The 19,758-nt window shown below is 40.3% G+C and overlaps 2 protein-coding genes across 3 annotated transcripts in view; one reads left to right on the forward strand and one right to left on the reverse strand.

Moving 5' to 3' along the window:
* ACSL5 (acyl-CoA synthetase long chain family member 5) overlaps positions 1 to 7,313 on the forward strand; it is a 29,946-nt gene extending 22,633 nt beyond the window's left edge. For both annotated transcript variants that reach the window (XM_059851965.1, XM_059851964.1), the window contains exons 10-22: positions 128 to 179; positions 722 to 795; positions 1,244 to 1,321; positions 1,535 to 1,669; positions 2,144 to 2,278; positions 2,353 to 2,448; positions 2,995 to 3,067; positions 3,842 to 3,930; positions 4,010 to 4,126; positions 4,566 to 4,709; positions 5,631 to 5,732; positions 6,101 to 6,172; positions 6,485 to 7,313. In XM_059851965.1, the coding sequence (XP_059707948.1) occupies positions 128 to 179; positions 722 to 795; positions 1,244 to 1,321; positions 1,535 to 1,669; positions 2,144 to 2,278; positions 2,353 to 2,448; positions 2,995 to 3,067; positions 3,842 to 3,930; positions 4,010 to 4,126; positions 4,566 to 4,709; positions 5,631 to 5,732; positions 6,101 to 6,172; positions 6,485 to 6,625 (1,308 nt within the window). In that variant the 3' untranslated portion in view covers positions 6,626 to 7,313. The remainder of the gene's footprint in view (positions 1 to 127; positions 180 to 721; positions 796 to 1,243; positions 1,322 to 1,534; positions 1,670 to 2,143; positions 2,279 to 2,352; positions 2,449 to 2,994; positions 3,068 to 3,841; positions 3,931 to 4,009; positions 4,127 to 4,565; positions 4,710 to 5,630; positions 5,733 to 6,100; positions 6,173 to 6,484) is intronic.
* A 1,627-nt stretch (positions 7,314 to 8,940) lies between these two features.
* Positions 8,941 to 19,588, reverse strand: ZDHHC6 (zinc finger DHHC-type palmitoyltransferase 6). Its single transcript, XM_059851966.1, has 10 exons — positions 19,221 to 19,588; positions 17,410 to 17,501; positions 15,665 to 15,824; positions 14,465 to 14,626; positions 13,835 to 13,888; positions 12,195 to 12,362; positions 11,872 to 11,913; positions 11,379 to 11,524; positions 11,247 to 11,290; positions 8,941 to 9,513 (listed from the first exon to the last, which is right to left on the reverse strand). Exons 1-10 carry the CDS (start codon positions 19,467 to 19,469, stop codon positions 9,410 to 9,412), a joined length of 1,221 nt encoding a protein of 406 aa, XP_059707949.1. The 5' UTR covers positions 19,470 to 19,588; the 3' UTR covers positions 8,941 to 9,409.
* Between the last annotated feature and the right edge of the window lie 170 nt (positions 19,589 to 19,758).

Genomic DNA, 19,758 nt, shown 5'->3' on the forward strand with positions numbered 1-19,758 from the left:
GTAGAGGAGGCTGGCAGATTTTTTTTTGTGAACCAGAATTCCTGATTCATGACAGTTAGGAACTGTATGTAGTTACAGAAAACCATCATAATCCTCACGCTGACTTTATGTGGCTTTTTCTCTCTAGCCCCCTAAGCCTGAAGACCTTTCTGTTGTGTGTTTTACAAGTGGAACCACAGGTAAGAATTCATAGTGATGCTTCCCCACTGAAAGAGCCTCTCCATGCAGCTTCCCTGCACAAAAGTAAAGAAATCCTATGAACATGGAAGTAAACCAGTAAATTACCAGAGCAATGTCAAACTGCTCTTGCAGTTTTACTTGGGATACTGTCATTACAAGTCAAGTGTGCTACAATAAAGCTTCTTAAAATTGGGAGCAAGAAAAGCCAAAGTCATGTTGTCTTACCCTATGAAAAATGCAGTCAACGTTCAAGAGATTGGTTGTTCAACTGTGTATTTTGATCCACAGGGGTTAAAGCAAAAATCTTGTTTCAGCATTCTCTATGCTACTCCCAATTGCTCTGCTGTTTCAGTATCCATCTCCTTTATGTAATATCTATGGCTGAAAGCACTCAAGATGAGGCATATTTGTGATCTCTTATGAGAATAGTTGCTGGGACTGATCCTAGTACTGAGATAGTTCAAACTGAGCCAAAAAAGACATGGGAACTGCCAGCAGAAGCAGTCAGAGCCACAGCTCACCTTGCTTGATCTCTCCAAAGGTAACCCTAAAGGAGCCATGCTGACACATCAGAACGTTGTTTCAAATGCTGCTGCCTTCCTTAGATGCACAGAGGTAAGCTACTGTCCAGGATATGTCCCTCAGTCATGAAACCAGCTTTAATGCAGGCATTTTCTGTAAACCATTCACTCCCAGAAATTGATGCTTTTCTAAGTGCCCCCTTTTCAATGAGACAATACTACTGCAAGAAACTTGCTTTGAATTCAACAAGAACTCCTACACAGAAGTTATTCTAGAATGAGTCAGTCCTAAATACCAAGAGTACTAAACCATCTATTTCAAGACTTGCCAAAACATTAAACTAATTTCGATTTAGTGTGGCTGAGTGACCACTGCAAATCTTGAAGAGGTGATGGATGAGCCTGAGCCTGAGTTGCTTCAGTCATTGGAAGTATCTGTCTCAAAGTACTCAAATTGATTCCAATTTTATTTACTTTCTACTTAAAAGTAACTCAGGCAGGCATAGAAAATGCTAACCTACTTCTACTTCCTTTCCCTCTAGAACACAATTGAGTGCACAAGTTCAGATATTGCCATTTCCTATCTTCCTCTGGCTCACATGTTTGAGAGAGTTGTGCAGGTATGTAGATTTACATGTATCTGAGCTTTTATAAACCAAATTATAGTAAAAGACATTAGCAATGTGTATGTCCTCAAAACCTATTCACACAATAATGTTCCTTATTTTGTAATAACTGGGCACTGGAAATCATGCTGCTTTTCATAGATTAATAATTATGGCTAGTAAAGCTAGGAATTCTGCTTGACTGAGGTTAGTCTGGTCAATTTTTAGACTGTGATATACAGCTGTGGAGCAAAAGTAGGCTTCTTTCAAGGAGATATCAAGCTGCTAACAGATGACATGAAAACCTTGAAGCCAACACTATTTCCAGTTGTACCAAGACTTCTCAACAGAGTCTATGACAAGGTATGTGAGCAATTTTAGCTATCTTTCCTTTGTGTTCATATATCCAAACAAGCATAAAAATACAAAATAATATTGAATGTGTCATAACATCACCACTAGTTAATTGCCCCTTGGCAAGAAGAATTTTTTAGAATCCTTTCTGAGGAGATGGAAAGAGTTCTGGGAATATAAGAACAGCATATCCAGTCATGACTGGGCTAAGTTTGTTGCTGTTAAGAGAAAAAAGTTGTGTTTACTTTTGTAATGCAAATGAATCAAGTGCACAGCCAACAGGATCCCTGTTCCTCAGAGCTATGGCTGTAGTATTTCAGCAGAAATGTGAATTAGTATTGCCTTTTGGGTCACCTCCTAGGTACTGCAGTGGTGAAGACATGCCCTAGAACATTGAAGTAAGATTTGGTGCCTCTTAACAAGGCAAGAATGAGATGTACAGATGTGAGTTAAACCCAAAAGTCACGGTACTTTTCCTTGCAGATCCAGAGTGGTGCAAACACCCCAGTAAAGAATTTCCTGTTAAAATTTGCTGTGTTTATGAAGATGGCTGAAATAAAACAGGGCATCTTTCGAAATGACAGCATTTGGGACAAGCTAGTCTTCAAACCAATTCAGGTAAGTTATTCCAAGTGTAAGGGAGCTAAGCAATGTAATATTGGAGGATCTGATGGCTTCTTTTTTACTTGTAGAAAAGCATGGGTGGAAGAGTGCGTATCATGGTGACAGGTGCAGCCCCTATATCTCCCTCTGTCCTGACATTTCTTAGAGCAGCATTAGGCTGTCAGGTAAGCTGAGTTTTCTTTTAAAGTAAACCCTGTTTGACAAATGAGTGCACAAATGCACAAATGAGTGACCAGTGATATCGCTGGGGTCTGGCTCAGCTTGTTCCTGGGGAAAATGCTGTCAGTCTTGGGCATTTACAGACTGCTTCATCTGAGCTAATTGTAACAAGAAAAAAAATTCTGCAGGGCCCACTTTAAACTACAACTACCAAGAAACTAAGCTGTAGGCTCAGAGAAGAGGAATAGAGCAGGAGAAATAGGAACATGCAGTACTCATAGTCAGGCAGCTGCCTCTGAGTTTTGTGGCTTATTCTGACAGTCAATGAGCTCCCAATGTAGCACATTTAAGAAGAGAAAATGAGGTGACCAAAGCAAAGGTTGGATAGGTGAACTTTAATTTCTGGTTACACCAATAAGATCGAGATATCTTAAAGGCAAAGGTTGTTTTGGCTTCCTTCCTAAGAAAACTTGAGCACAGGCACAGTTGAAACTGAGGCCTTTCACACCAAGGACTTGATGTTCAAGGAATACTCATCCTTTCTCGCACAGATCTTTGAAGGTTATGGCCAGACTGAATGCTCAGCTGGATCCACTTTCTCAATGCCTGGAGACTGGACAACAGGTATGGGAGCTGAGACTTGTGAAGTCTCCCAGAGCTGTCCACATAAAGGGGCACTCAAGCCTAGGTGCTGTAATGCTTTTAGTTTAATGAAAATGAAATCATGGGTACTCAAAGTGATTCTTGGTAGCAGCAGTCACCTGTCTGTTTAATAGGTACTAAAATTCCTGACTCAACCAGATGAGGAACCCCAGTGTAAAGTGTCATAGGTCAGTTTAGACTTTGTCCCAGAATATAGGAAAGGAATAGAGAGAGCTGAGCAAACTGGATAGGGAATTCCCAAATGGCCTTAAGAAACTAGCTTTGTCTCCTAAATGATATGTTTTACTCAAAAATATTAGACACGATACTTGACTATTTTCCTGAAGGACCTTGAAGACTTAGCTTTTATCTTAGTTAGCTTTTATCTTAGCAGTACTGGATATTCTAAATTCAGACTCAAGTCACCATCTTTGTGAACACAGTAACTGCAGAGCATAATGAGGATGAAATGCAAATGAATACCAGGATCTATGAGAGGGGTCCTGAGGAGGCATGAGTGGTTCAGTGGTTTGTGGCTGGTGTGGTAGATTAGATTAGCACCAATAGTGCTCTGAGCATCAAGACTTACCTGCTATTTGTCCTACATTAACTGTCTGAAAATGGCATTGCAACAACTTGCTTGAACATTTGATGCCAGACTCCTTTAAATAATACTGGTTCATGTTAAAGCAGTGAACAAACCCAGTAAGTATCTACTATCACTGCAGTCTTTTTGTTGATTTTTTTTCCTCTTAGGCCATGTTGGAGCCCCTCTGGCTTGTAATATCATAAAACTAGATGATGTGGAAGAAATGAGCTACTTCTCTTCTAACAATGAAGGCGAGGTAGGAACCATCGCCTTGCATGTCAAGAAATACTGAAACATAAGACTTGGTGACTAACAGTGTTCTCTGCTTGCTACAGGTCTGCATTAAAGGACCAAATGTGTTCAAGGGTTATCTGAAAGACCCTGAGAAGACAGCAGAAGCAATTGATAAAGATGGCTGGCTCCACACTGGAGACATAGGGAAGTGGTTGCCAGTGAGTAGTTGTTTAACACAAACCATCTCTTGCATATTAATTCCTCTTACTTCACAGTATTCTCTAAAGATGGAATTCTAGGATAAAAGTCTCTACACAGTAGATTCACTAGGTTACTCAAGTCAAAGCTCCTAAGACCAATTAGGTTACAGGATATCAACACCTGCTAGGCCCATAGTTAAGACTATTCTTCACTGTAGAAATAATATAACAGGGAGTCTTGGTTTCTGTCAGAGGAGAATAAAGGATGTCTAATCATGTCTTGAGCTAAATGGAGAAATTACACAAACCCTTCTCTCTGTAGAAAGCAAACACCAGTATGTGGTTTCTACACTAGTTCCAGATGTGCTTTTCATACAACTAAACAAAGCCTGTTTATCTTCTTTTATATAAGCAAGACAGTAACTTGGAACTCATGACTTCCACTTTTAACTTCTAGAATGGAACACTGAAGATCATTGATAGGAAGAAGAATATATTTAAACTTGCACAAGGAGAATACATTGCTCCAGAGAAGATAGAAAATGTCTATATCAGAAGTGCTCCTGTAGCCCAGGTCTTTGTACATGGGGAAAGTCTGAGGGTAAGTGATGTTAGGAGTATCCTGCAAGATTTCCTTCCACAAGTTCTGGATGATAAGGGCACAAATGTATGCATGTACAGGAGTCCTTGAACAAAATCTGTTCCTAAGAGAGCTGTGTTTAAAGGAAGATGTTCTCAGACCTACAGACTTGCCAGGTGATAACGGGCATTGTTGCAAGCTGGGTAAAGGCTAATACATACTTGTGTGGGATTAGTATGTCAGGTCACTTCTGTGCAGTTTAGATTCATAGAATAGTCCCCCCTGAAATAAGCAGGGACATCTTCAACTAGATTAGATTGTTCAGAACCCCATTCAGCCTGACCTTGAATGTTTCTAGGGAAGGGGCTTTTACCACCTCTCTGGGCAGCCTCTGTCATTGTTTCACCACCCTCACACTTAAAAAAAAATTCCTTGTATTTATATAAATTTACTATCTTTTAGTTTAAAACCATTACTTCTTGTCTTATTGCCACAAGCCCTACTAAAAATTTGTACTCATCTTTCTTGCAAGCCTCCCTCTTAGTTTTGAAAGGCCACAAAAAAGTCTTCCTGGAGCCTTCTCTTCTCCAGGCTGAACAACCCCAATTTTCTCAGCCTTTCTGCACAACAGAAGTGTTTCTCCATTCCTTTGCCACCTATAAGAGGTGTTACCTATGCTAGCAGAGGCCAGTCTTCAGTCTGTAAACAGCCAAAAGTAATTGCTGGACCATTCAGCACACATAACAAACTGTGTCAGTACTTCAATTACTGCTGTCACAACTCTCAGTGACTTGGAAATCCTCATAGGTACCTTTGAAACTCTGAAAATTAATGGAGATGTACATTTGACTTCTCATAGAAATACTGCCCGCAAGCAAGCTCACAAAGACATTTAGTATGCCTTAGCTTGGTCTCAGCCTGACTATTTCCACTTGTTTTCAGTCTTTTCTAATAGGTATAGTGGTTCCTGATGCCGAGTTTCTTCCAGAATTTGCAGCAAAACTGGGAGTCAAAGGTTCCTTTGAAGAGCTCTGCAAAAACCCTGTGAGTGGCGTTGTGTTTAGTGGGTTAGAGACAGAATTTAATTCTAAGTCCAATCCTACATTGCTTTGAATCTGTTCTATTTACCTCTTTTCAGTAATTTGAACTGGTTTAATGCTGAGTGAATCATGCAAACAGCCTTACAGCAACAACTGGAACTGAGTATAGGTGTCTCTTGTTTCAAGGGCTATCTCACTGCTTCTTTACCAATGAGAAGAGAGACATGACTATGTAGTGGCCTTAATATGAGAAATCTTGAATGCTGAAATATGCATTCTTGCCATTCTCAGTTGTCCCTGACTGGGCAAATGGTTATGGTTTTGAGCTCAATAACAGCTTTACCCACTCTGCTTCTGCTGTGTTTCTACTAGGCAGTGAAGAAAGCTATTTTAGATGATATGATCAGACTGGGGAGAGAGGCTGGCCTTAAATCCTTCGAACAAGTGAGTATTTTCAAATCCTGCTTGTCACTAGCACCTGTATTGCTAACACAGTGGCTGGGAAGTCTCCATTCCTGCTACTGCCTGTTCCAGGAGGGGCCCTGAGGCAGCTGCCCCACACAACTGATTGAAGCAGTCAGTGAAACATTGGCTGCCTGTCCCAATACGGGGAGACCAGGGGCTGTGAAGGGCAACAGTAGTTAACAGTTTAGTTACTGGATCTCCTGGGACTGAATTCCTGCCCAAGGAAGCTGGGAAGAACTGTTGTTTGTCTTCTAATGGTGTGTCATGCACTAAATGGTTTTCTTTTAATAGGTTAAAGACCTGTACATCCACACAGAGTTGTTTTCTGTAGAAAATGGACTCTTGACACCAACACTGAAGGCAAAGCGAGGAGACCTTGTTAAATTCTTCCAGAAGGAGATTGAGGCCCTCTATTCATCTACTCAGGAATAAATAGCCAGTTTAACTTAAACTGCATGGAGTAGTTAAATCTGTGACACTACATGGCCTATGGTGAAGACAGGCTTGAGTGGAGGGGAACAGGAACTTAAATTTGTTTCTAGAACCTGAGAAAAATGACTTGTGGATGAAGATGGCTGCAGTATAACTGACAACTAGCAGTGTTAACATCCTGTGGGACTGAGCATCAACTGTCTAGGCTAAGCCAGAACTTTCATCTTTCTTGGACTGTGACTGAAATGCAGTAACATGCAAGAACCTCAGCCTTTAAAAGACAGCTCTGTGCACTTCTCACTGTCAAAAGCAAATCTTGTTTTCCTGCTGAAACTACAAACTCCACTGTGACCTGTTGTGGACTGATCTGCAATCAGACTGAACACAGTATGAATTCATGCTAACATCTGTTTAGCAAACACAGAAGTGAATTTCCTGTTCCTAGTCCTGGACCACACGGTACAAGTTGTTTATAATGAAAATGTTTATAATCATTTGCAAAATACGTTTGTCTACAGCAAATGTTCATTCTTTAGGAGGCACTGGATTAGTTTTTGCACATTTTCAAATGAAATGGCAGCGTTAAAGCCTATACACTTACGAATTTGAGCCTAATAAGTGTAAAACTTAAGGTGTCAATCCTAAGGTTATAGGATGCAATAAATTGAGACTGCACAATCAAAATAAAGCCTGTGTGAACTACTCGTGGCTCTCCTGCAACCACATTGTCAACTGCCTGGCTCTGTATGGCTGTGGCTAGAACACAACTGCTGCAGAACGTGAACTTGTTCCCTATGCTGTCACTGGTCAGACACAGCTCCAAACATGAGGCAATAATGTAGTGTAGTCCAGATTTGCTCCTGTAGTCTAGTTGCTCCCCTACTCAACTTTCTTTTCCTTGTCTTCAGCTTAGGCTGAGGTGAAAGAATGAATTTACCTCATGAAATAAGATGTGAGATTTTCTTGTCTTAAGCTGCTGCTTCAAAAAATGATTTAAGCAAGATGAAAACTTTCTTATGTCTTCCATCAGTTTGTGCTGTCTCAACTGAGAGCTCCTCCCTGTCCCTGTAGTAGTCAACTCTAGCATTTCAAAAGGCAGTGCTAACAAGGATGCAACATGGGGAAGGTGTATCTGTAGCTTTCCTAGGCCAATTCTCTTTGACTGCAGAAAAAAATTGTCTTCCCTGTCTTGTTCAGACAGCTAGTGGCTTTTCCTCTTCCTCTTTAATGCTCTTGCTCAGCTTTCCCAAAATGAAAGCAAGAATCATCAGAAGATCTCTCTCTCTTGCTGTTAGGCAGCTCTAGCTTTAACTAGTAAAAACAACTGACCTAATTCTGTTTCTAGTCTGGGCCCAAAGACCTTGACATCTTCGGGCAACCATTGTGTCACTTACTGTGCTTGTCAGAAATGTGAGGCTATAAAGGCATCTTTGAAAGTGCATGTAACGATGCTGCTTATCCTTCCCATCCTTTCCTTAAAGCAGTGTGACATGAAATCAGTGGTGGCCTAATCTTTCTCCCCAGGGGAGACTGGGAAGGAAAAAAAAAAAAAAAAAACAGGGAAGAAGAAATGTATCCCAGAACTGGTTTGGGACACAAAAATGAGCAAGTTATTTGGCGAGAGTAAATCCAGTGCAACTGAGATCTGCAGAAATCAAGGCTGAATCCTGTGATGCCAGCTGCTGCAGCACCTCTGAAGTACTTCTGTTGATACAATAAAGTGATGCTTCCCTGAACAGATATGCTTGGAGGGTGAATGACACTGCCTCAACAATAAAACATATATAGCAATTCAAGTGTAAATTGGTCTTACATTGGTCACTTGTGTGCCACTTTGGCCACATGAACTGATTTTCAAATCCTCTCAACCTGGCTGACATGTAACTCTACACTATAAGAGAACAAAAGCACCTGCTGCATTTTGGAGACATTTAAAAAGCCTTGAGCTGGTACAAGTAACTCCAATCTAAGGTCTTCCTTCTAATAATCCATACTAGATGCTAAATGAAAATGCTTTAAGAAGGCTGTTAATCATTAGTAGCAATATTCACAAAAATTTTTGTTCTTGCATACTGCTTCCTTTTACTCTAAAATGGATCAAGATCTTTTGGGTACTGGCTCAGATTTCAGAGGGAACAGACAGTGGTGGATGCAATTTTTGCCGTTAAAAGCACAAAATATTCCTATTGCAACAACTGAAGCCTTTTTAACTTTGAAAAACAACTTAAAAAGTTAAATGTTTACTTCCCAGTGAGTTCACACTCCCATGCCTATGAACTAGTTCTTCTAGGCCTAAGAACAATTGAACCCACAAGTGAATATGAATGTATCATTTATTTGAGGTGGACAATTCACATCATTAAAAGTCACAGGTAACAAATTTTATCTGGAATTTGAATCAGGTGTTTATTTTCAGGGGCAGCTTCAGAGAAATACAAAAGATAAGCAGCACGCATAATGATCAGATGCGGCTGAGGAAAAAAACCTAAAACCTTAATACTCAGAATGCAATTTAAACAGAAAAAAGCAATCCAAATTTCATTCACTTGTGATGAAAAAGATGCATCTTGAAGGCAATCCACTGAATGGCTTCTTCAATTATTTATTGTTTAAAAAGTATGCAAACCATGGCACAGGCATATACAACCCTTTCAGCCGTGAGGAAAAGAAAACCTCGTCCTAACATATTCATTGCATAAGTTCAAAGTAATATACAGAAAATTTCAAGTAAAGGATTGTGGTCTGAAGTAAAAATTCCATTTCATATTTAAAAAAATTAGAAGGCTATTTGCTTTTCTTCTCTCCATCCATTGGTTGATCCGTTTCAGAGTCACACTGGTACTTTTCCACACACTTCCTAGGGAACCAGCCTCGTTCTCTTATTCCACCTTAAGACATGAAAAGTTGCATTAACTTAGAACAAAACATGGCCCACTACTGAGGAAAAACACACGGCTGGAAGAGACATCAAGCACTTACCTAAGTTATTTTCTTCTACAAGACAGAACATCTAAGTAATTTCTAACATCATTGCCTGGGGATGCACAGATTTTCTCAAACTACCTAAAATGTTTTCAGACATCTCCAAAGTTTTGCAGTGCTCTACCATCCTTCAGAAAATTCATCTTCATACCCTATCTGAATCTTATATGAATCTGTCTATAAATCAGGTTTACAGCTCCTTTTTCTACACAGCCAGGGCACAGGAAGCAGAAAACAAACTTGTCTACCACAGACTTTCACACAGCTGATGGCTACGTGTTCATACCCAGGTTGTCTCCCATCTCTTACTCCTCTCCAGGTAAACTATCCCAATTCTTTTGGCTTTTCCTTGTAAGTCACATTTTCTATTATCCTAATAATTCTCGTTTTTCTCTGTTTTCCTCTCAACCCTTTGAAGTTGAAGTTGATCTTCCTCTTGAGATGCAGTAACTGCTTTTATTTGTAGGAGTATTTCAGCAGAGGTTCTGCCAATGCTCAGGAGGATGGAAGGTTTACTTCAGCATCTGGGAAGCTGTATGCTTTTTCTTTTCTGAAAGTGTTGACTAATCTTAAGATTGTCATTAACTCTTTTTTCCACTGAAGAACTGCTACTTAATCATTCATTTTGCCATCTTGCTGCAGTGCAACTTTTTATTCCTGATTATTTATAGTATTTTGCTATATATTCCTAACAAAACTCATCCTATTTTTGAAGCCTAGTCTGACGCAGGCTCTCAGGGTTCACCAAGTTCTCCATAAATACAACGTTTTAGCTGATTTAAAAAACTCAACATTCAAATAGAGGAGATATGTCCTACTAATCTTCACAATAAGCAATGTAATACAAACTATTGCCATGTTCGTTTGTATCTGATGTTTGAAGGAGTTTATTGGAGTGAGCTGCCAGGGCACTTCCATCCCATGAAGGTTTCAGACCTCCCATGAAAAGCATGAACTCTTTCAGTGAGGCTGGCAGCCTCACTTGTGCAGATATGAAATGCACATGCAATGAATTAAAAATTGTTTGGAAGAAACAACAGAATCCAACATACCCTCTGGCAGGTACAATTTTAATTCAGTCCAAAGCAAGAGGTCTGAAGTGAAAAATGTAAAAGCTTCAATGCAGGTGGCTGTGATGCTGCCCCTCTGCAGATCAGCAGGAGTCTTTAATATCTTCACCAGCCCCAGTTAGTTTTGTAAATGCATATTAAAGTCTCTAGAAATTATTGCAAACAAAGACATGATGTCTCCTAGTTTTTAAGATACACAAAGATTAATCTCTATAGTTTATAGAGTGTGTCAGTAGGAAGCCTGGATGTGTTTAAGACAGACCACTATTTAAATATCAAAAAAATGAATCATCCTTAACCTCTTTATGGTCTAAAAGCCTAACTTTTCCTTAGAATATAAAGTGTCCCCCTTCCCACTCAACTTTCAATAAACTACTATATTACTGTTCTGTCAGACAGAGTGAATTAATGTTTATCAAAACTGGGAAGTCTGTGGAAGGTGAAGAGAAGCTAGTGCCAGTAATGTTATCATTCTACATTTTGAGAAGTGAATATATAATACATTTCTAGATAGCTATAAAACTGATTTGCAATTTTTAACAGAAAAAGTGAAATTAACTGCTCCATACCATCAGCAGCTGAGATAAGAATCTTCTCACCATACATCCAGTGTCTGGAGAAGGAAGCATAATAGGTAATTAGATGCCAGAACTCAACTCAATACTTCTTTTAACCAAATATAAAGGTCTGGAGCCACTAACTTTAAGCCTCTGGTGGCTAAAATCAGATCTCCTTTACTCAGTGCAATTCTAGGTTCTTCAGTGCACGGTGTTGTGAAGAATGTTTTAACACCTTTAGTCACAGGGCAGCAGACACCACTGTAATCTTCTATGGCTCGATACCTCACCTACACATTGGAACAGAACACAGCAATTTGTTTTTTGAAGGAGTTATTGCCTTACCGAGAAGTTTCACACTAAAAAAATCAATTCAAGCATACAACAGATTTAAATATAATGACAGTGGCTGTCAAAGGGACTCTAAATTCTAAATTACTGCTTAACAATGAAGCACAGTCCTCTTTATTATCATGCTTCTTCCCACCTGGAAACTAAGAAGCAAATGCAAAGGCTAAGTGCCAAGATTAACTAAGCAGATTGCTATACATTGTTTGTGTCACTTAATTACATTTATTTATATTGTTACTTCTATTATTTCAAAGTAATTTTACACCAAACTTCAACAAATACTTACACTTCTTACTCGCTTGTCTGCTTTCTGTTTCAGTTGCTCTATCTATAAATGAATACAAATAGAAATTTAGGCAGCATTCAAGACAAAATGAAGCCAGGTATTGAAATCATTCAACAAACACAGGAAGTACCATTAGCAGTTTGAAACTCTCTTAAAAGCGAAACTTTTTGGTGCATCAAAAATGGGAGAACATTTAACAGAACCCCTCTACCTGTATTTCCAGCCTGTTTTAGTTATTACAAAAGCTGGTTTTTATTGCAAAGCAAAGCAGACAATTGGATAGTGGGGAGAATCAGCTTGAGACACCAATGAAGAGCAGTTACCGTCAAACTGTATTGGTGACATCCATCTCTAACTGGCCAGTCCAGGCCATCTCCCTCAGGAATCCCGGACCATGTAAACACTTGCCTGAAGTTCTTCCATTTACTTCCCATATCATAGGGGAAGATAAAGGTCTCACCCGTTTGGTAGTACTGGATTCTGTCTTTGGCCTGGAAAATAATTAAGAAGTACAGTACATAAAAACACCCTACATACTGCAGTCAAGCAGCAAATATTAAGAAGGACAGGTTATAAGCCCGATACGGGTCCATGGGACCTAAGGGCAAATATTTTCAGGCAAGAGCAGTGAACTCCTGAGATATCAACCCAGGCTTTAAAAACTCCTTAAATTCAGAAGAATATCTGGTTTGGGTGCCCCCATCCCTGCCAAACCCCATTTACTCTTTAACACCAGTCCACTGACCACATTGATAATTCCCTCCACGCTCTGGTCTTACTTTACTGCTTTTTTTAGGGACCAATGCCTGACTATTTCTCAGTTATATACAAAAGCTTCCACAGCTCAGAATCCTTTGACTAATGATCACGAACATGACTCAACACTGGTAGTGCCAACTCCTCCTCTAAGAATGCACACAAAGGCAGGATCTGAATTGCCCACGTTCCGAAGTCACAAGCTTTACATTCCCACAGTTCTGATGACATCTAGTGGAGCAGCCACAGAACTGTGTTCTCTTTGTTGCAATAATGTTCTCTTTGTTGCAATATTTTATTAAATATTTGTGTATTACAGTCTGTGCTCAGCTTTCAAAAGGGACATATTAGCAGCCTCTGTTTTACAGTAAACTTTTAACGTATTATTTCAAATTCTACAGTATAGTGATAACAGGGATTTCTTTCACTTATGTTCCATTATCCCATTATTAAAAGGTCCAAGAGGACTTGGATCCAGCCATATCCATGCAAAGAGCTGGCATTACAATACTTTAAGAACTTATACACAGTCAAGATTCTCATACTACTTTGGCACATAAAAGAAAGACAACAAGTCATTAATGAAATGTTTGTGGACTTACACAAAAACTCACCAGGTAGAATCAAACTAATTTCTAAATACTGTGTCAGTTTTGCTTCCTCTAAACTTAGCTTCTGTTGCTTGACTACATTTCTCCTGAAAAATCTTGTGAAAACCTTTATAAAGATAAATTCAATAGAAATTTAAAGGGCTGAAGACTAGGTATTTTCTAGTATTTCTTTAAAATCAAGGAAAATCCTCCCTTACAATCCAAAGTTAGAAATGGGTAAAACCGTGAGTCAAAAGATGCCACTTTGAATGGGACAGCAAGGTGGACAATTAAAGCTACAAGCACACGTAATGACTAAGAGAGCTCAAGTTTCAGATGAAAACACCCACAAGTAGATAGGTAAAGTCTTTTCAAAGCAAATATTATTCTATGTTCAACAAACTCCCCCAAATAAAAGAAAAATCTATGCATTTACATGATTTCTCATTTCTTTCAGTGAATTTCAGAGATGGTAAGGGAAAAGCTTGTTGTAGGTGTTAGGTCAGTGGTGAATTGAAATAACATCTTTGGTTTTAACCCAGAGATTAAACAAAAAAAATTATAAATATGGATAATAGACTTTGTAAGAGTACAAGAATATTATAATAAAAGCATACCTTTTCTTCAATCCAGGATTCGATTGAAGTTTTATTTGTCAAAATTACTTTCATCTGAAATAGAAGTGTTAGGTGAAATTAGGATTTATTTTCTGCAGAAATACATCAGCTATACAAAGAAAGCTTCGTTTAACAAACTAAACTTGTTTTAAAGAACAAAGCAATTTTTATAGACTTAACTGAAACATTTGTTAGAAGCCAACCCTCAGCAGAGATACACGATACTTCAGACAGTATCACACAGTATTGCACTTTATGCTTAAAATGTATCTTTTTGTTTCCTTCCAAAGATCTCCAACATTTTAAGAAATATATCAGGCATATTTACACCTATTTGCAGGGACAGGGCAAGTATTTTGCCTTTTTCAGGGAGTTTATAAAATCCATCTCATATTTTCTTAGTTCATTAGATTTTCACATCCAAGTCCTCCCATGAAAAATAATGAAAAAAACCCCCAAAACTGTGGTAACAGAAAAACTAGGACAAAGCTACCTAAATCCCTGGAAAAGTTATAGAACAACATAAACTCTGAGCAACTGTTCTTATCTCAATCCTGAATTCTGTTTCTGCTCCACAAGCACATAGAACTTAAAGCTTTTAACTTCTTTGTAACAGAGCCATAGACTCACCTGGATAATAAACAGCATGCCAACAGCAATAGTTGTTCCTAACGCCAGTCCTAAGGCAAATAAAGATGCAGCAAATGCAGACAGTCCAAAGGGAATAATGGGATGGGGGTCTCTTTTGGCTGCACTCATGTCAATCTTCACAGAACTCCACCCAAAAGATATCTGCAAAGAGAAAAATTCCATTCAGCTCTAGAACTTTCCAACTGCTGAAATAAAGCAAGTTATCCCTACGAAATCTGGCTCTGAAATTAAGTGTCCAACATCTGACAGAGATGAAGGAGAGTAACAAAAAAAAAGTACTCAAAAGACTTTTAACTTCAGAAGTTTGCTGCTAGATGGAAAATGAAACCACAATCATCATCTTGCAAGCTCCACAGACCCAAAAATCAGCAAAAAAAATCTGGACTCTGGTATGTTAAAAAACCCACATTCATCAGTGTCAGATGGACAATGTTTGCACAGAACAGTCCCTGTTTTCCATGGAGATGCTGCAAGTTTCCTCTGAAAGCTTTGCAGACAGCAATTCTCAACATTATCCCTTTGCAAACACAACTCAGCTGCTACAAGTACAACTTTGTCTGTTATACCCAGGCGATGTTATCAAGCTCTTCATTGAAACCACAAAGGTTGAAATCAAAACTTATAATCTTAACCATGGATCTGAGATAAGGGGTGTATTCCAGAATAAGCTTTACTCACTGTTGAAGTTTTCCAGTTAAAAAAACACAGCTAACATATTTATCTTTAGTCTCAAAAATAATGTACTTTTTTTGTTGAAGAAATAGACACAATTCAAAAAAAGTGACCAGTAAAAGAAAACAAATAGGATCTAACTTGTGTTGGAAATAAATAGCAGCTGTTTTCTGTGCCAGCCAAAACACAGCCTGTCTCTCTCTACATAAAGTGCTACTCAGAAACTGTCATCAGTCAATGTAAAGCAAGAGGAAACTCCCTGTGATTATGAGAAGCAACAGGGAAAAAAAGAAAAAAAAAAGAATGAAAATAGAAACAACTTTCTCTGAATTCTCTTCCATTCTCATACATCTTACAGGTACACAACAGAACTACGAGTGCCTGTGGAAAGGAGAACAAGAAATTCCACATGCTTCTTCTCAGAAAACCAAATTCTCTCGTACTTCCAGAGAAAAATTATGCACCTGACTTAAATAATATTTTAAGCATTTAGTTATGTTTTCTTACTCTGTTGTAAAGCTGAGTGTACATTGTCATAATAAATATGAAAGAAGCGTGAATGCATCCCAGTGGAGCTAAGAGGAGAAAGAGAGTGAAAGATGCATGATTCTGGTATCCACAACAGTTGTTGATCCAAGGACAGTGGTGATCCATCTTCATCACACATCTGCGAATAATAAATATTGATTAATATAAAGGACACGTATGATGTTTCTCAAAAAACTCAAAGGATTGATGATTTTCTACTTCCCAACCTCCATTCTTTCATTTGAACCCATCAATTTCTGACAGATCAACATAGTAGTTTCTTTTCAGTTGCAACTCAGAATTATATTTCCATGTTGTAGAATTTAAAAAAGCAAATAAAAAGTGCTTCCAGGTCCTACCCTCTCCAGTTATCTGTCCTCCTCTACTCAAACTAACCAGTTGCTAATAATCACCATAGTACAGAGCCTGGAGACAGAGCCATAGAATGGGACTTGTAAGAATTATGATCACAATAATTAAGCACTACAGTTAATGTCAGTTTTTAAAAATGAGAATACCAGGAAAATAAAGGAAATATGAAATTCCCTGTGAACTACTTGTAGAAAGAGTATTTAAAGAAAGATGTTCAGACAGAAGTGTGATAGACTCTCTCTTTTCAGTGGTGAACCCTCTGAAAGCTTTCTCAATTGCTATCTATCAACATCACACCATTGAAAATCTGTTTTCAAAACACATTTAACATGTATAAACACCCTAGAGACATTCTTGTATTCATTATAAAGCCAGTTATTTTGCTGTAGCTCACAGATGCAAAAAAACCTCGCCTGAATAAAGATTTGTTCACATTCCAAATTACCTTGACAGGTGTAAAAGTCTACGTGACCACCTAAGTGATCAGTCCTCAGTGTAAAGATTGTCACTCAAGGAAAAGAGTGGTTAGTTTTAAATCTGGGGATGATGTAGCCAAATTACAGCACTGCTCTGGAGTTTCAGTTTCTGTTTCCTAAAAAAACACTGCACATCTTGGGTTTATAGAAACAACAAATGAACACGTATGTTGCAATATACACCACACTCTCTTAGGAGTCCTTCAGAGGACAACTTGCCTGGACTGCAGACAGCTGAAGTGCCTTGATTTTTCCAAGATGCATTAAATTTTAGTGACAGCTATTTATAATAAAGCATCCTTTGTATCAGGACCATTGTGTTGGAAGACAACAAGGTGCAAACTTCTTAAGTTGACCCAAAAGGTTTATTACTTCACTTAACATGCCAACTCCCCTCAAAAACCCCCTTTGGTGAAGAGCGAAAAAAAGCAGTCCAAAATTTCCACTCAAATCAACATTTCATTCCCATTTGGAGAGATGACAGAATAGATATTTCTACTCTCTAAGCAGGTCAATGTTTGGACTCAGAATTTTAAAAGAATTTCAGATGATTTTTAGGTATTTACACAGACTCGCATCCCTGAAGCAAGACTGCATTGTTTCGTTAGTACCACCAAGAAGTTCTTAAGAGAAACTGATTTCAAACTATAAAGAAAATTTAAAGACAGTCATTTTTCTAAACTAAAACAAAGCAAAACTGCATAGATATCATACAACTAGAAAGTGGAAACACTTGAAAGGGCTATACTGCTCATATGGAAGCTTTTTAAAACACTACAGTGCAAGTACTGGAAGCACAAATTATGGTAACAGCCCATCATTAGATCTGAAGCTGCTCTAAAATGGACTTTCAACAGCTGTGAAGAGGAACAGTACCTGTTACACTTCCGACAGTGGTGTGAACGAGGGGCCTTGTAAGACTGACACACTTTACAGTATTGGAGATACATGCAATCCTGAGATTTTTCCTTTAAACAGAAGAACAGCAGTGTTAGATGTATACACAACTCTGCTGGCAATGTTTATCTTGGCATTTTCCTAACTTTTGATTTCTTCTGACAGGGTGTGTTTCATAGTCCAACCCTACTTAATGGTAGGTGTCAAGGAGAGGAAAAAACAAAATGAAATGATCTCCCAGCTTATCTCTTGGCTATCAACGCAGGCATCTCCCACTGTTGAAAGTGCTGGCTGCTAAAAGAAATAAACAGTTCTTCTGTCAGGAAGAGCAACTGTACAAGCAGGATTTCACAGTGAAGTTCTGAGAGTAAAAGTCAGCACATTGTTGTTCTAAGGAAAAAAAAATCCTGAGCACATTTTCTCTCCATTTTACACCATAAACCCCTCTAAGCTTACTACTAAGATACAGCACTGGTAAGCACTAATGTTCAACTCCCTCACAATCTCTTTTACACACAACTACACCAAGATGAGAGACAGAGACACTTGCAGACAGCAAGTAGTGGCCAAAATCTTGCACTCAGGGAGTACCCAGTTGTCCTGCTAAGATGATTATCAGGATCCTCTTGTGCCTAGACTCTGTCCTGAGTAATATTCCACAATTAGAAAGGTGACCAGCCCTAAACTCTGCATCACGCCACTGGAACACGAACTCTGGGCAGCTGCCTTGAGATACTGAACCTCTGTCATTCTTGGCTACAACTCTTCAGAGAGATTACTGAAGCACAGGAAATGCAAATTTCTATCTTGCACTGTGTTAAGCAGAAGGTAACCATATAATTTTCTGGCTTGCATAAAATGGAAAAGAAATTTTCTAAATTAATTACTTCTAACTGTTACTCCTAGCAGCAAAATCTCCAAACCAGGTGTCTGCAGGAGCATGCAGATAACCTTGAGGTTCTCATTCCCACTTATCTGTGCTTGTTTCCTGTGCTTTGCTTTGAGAAGCCCCTACTATAATAAAACACAGCAACTGCTGGCAGCCAAGCAGCATTACCAGAGCCCTGACAGCACAGGGAGGGGATGGAGAAGGGCAGCAGAACAGAACAGAGCCTCGGAGAAGCAGATAAAGGATGTAACTCAGGCAAGCAAGCAGGAAGCCCGCTCAGCTCTGCAAGACCGACAAAGCAGCAGTCACGGAAATCAACAGTGTTGTGCTTGCTGGAGCTGGGGTCAAGGAACGGCCACCTGAAGGATTACAACACTGGCCACTGAAGACCACCAAAGGAGACGCCAAAAGGCCACATAAGGACTTCCAATAAGGAACGCGACAATGTAAAGTAAAGCACTACATAAACATCACATATACATTAGGATAGCTAGTGAATGTGTAGTCAGGGTGCTGATAAAAACTGTTTACCCAACGCCCGACACTCCATTAGAGGAAGGATATTTGAAGGATCCACCGTGCTGCTTTCTAACAGCAAAACTGTGTTACAAAGTTTCTATCTGTCCGATTTCTGTATCGGGAGCAAACTGGGTTGTACTGGAAACTCTGGAAGCGGCAAGAGCAAACCAGGGAGAGGCAAAGGAAAGATTTCGGAACAAGATAAGGAGGAAGGAGCGGCCTGACAGCGTGCAGCGTTCTTGGGGGACAGAGGATTAACAGTGGCACCCAAAGACACGCGATTTGTACTGTCCTGACCGCGGGGGCGGCCGGCCCGGCCCCAGGGCTGCCCGCCGGGCCCCCGCCAGGCCCCGGGACGAGGCGGTCGCAAGGCAGCGCTTACCGGCGTCCACCCCAGCGGGACGTACCCGGGGCCCACGAACATGGCGCTGAAGTAGTTGTAGAGGATCATGACGGTCCAGTTGAGCAGCATCACGAAGTTGACGCTTCCCCCGGCCGTGTCCAGGGGCCAGTACCAGAGCGCGGCGTCGGCCATGGCGGTGGCGGAGCACACGGCCACCACGGCCAGCGCCACCGCCGGGCCCCAGTGGCACAGGCGCCGCGCCTGCTGCAGCGCGCCCGGCCCCACCATCGCCGCTACCGCCGCCCGGCCGCCGCCGACCCGCCACCGCCGTGCATGGCTCCCGCCGGCTGCCGAGGGAGAGGGCGGGAAGGGAAGAGGGAAGGGAGTGGGAAGAGGAGGGGAGGGAAGGGAGTGGGAAGGGGAGGGCAGGGAAGGGGCGGGAAGGGGCGGGAGCGGGGCCCGCGCTGCCGCCGCCCGCCCGCCCGCGGTCCGCTCGCAATACGGTCCCCCCGGGAAACAGCGGCCCGCCGGTAGCGCCGCAGCGGCGTTCCTCCCCGCTGCAGGTTACGAGGCGGGG

This window comes from Haemorhous mexicanus, chromosome 7 (assembly GCF_027477595.1).
Source record: "Haemorhous mexicanus isolate bHaeMex1 chromosome 7, bHaeMex1.pri, whole genome shotgun sequence".
Taxonomy (NCBI): Eukaryota; Metazoa; Chordata; class Aves; order Passeriformes; family Fringillidae; genus Haemorhous; species Haemorhous mexicanus.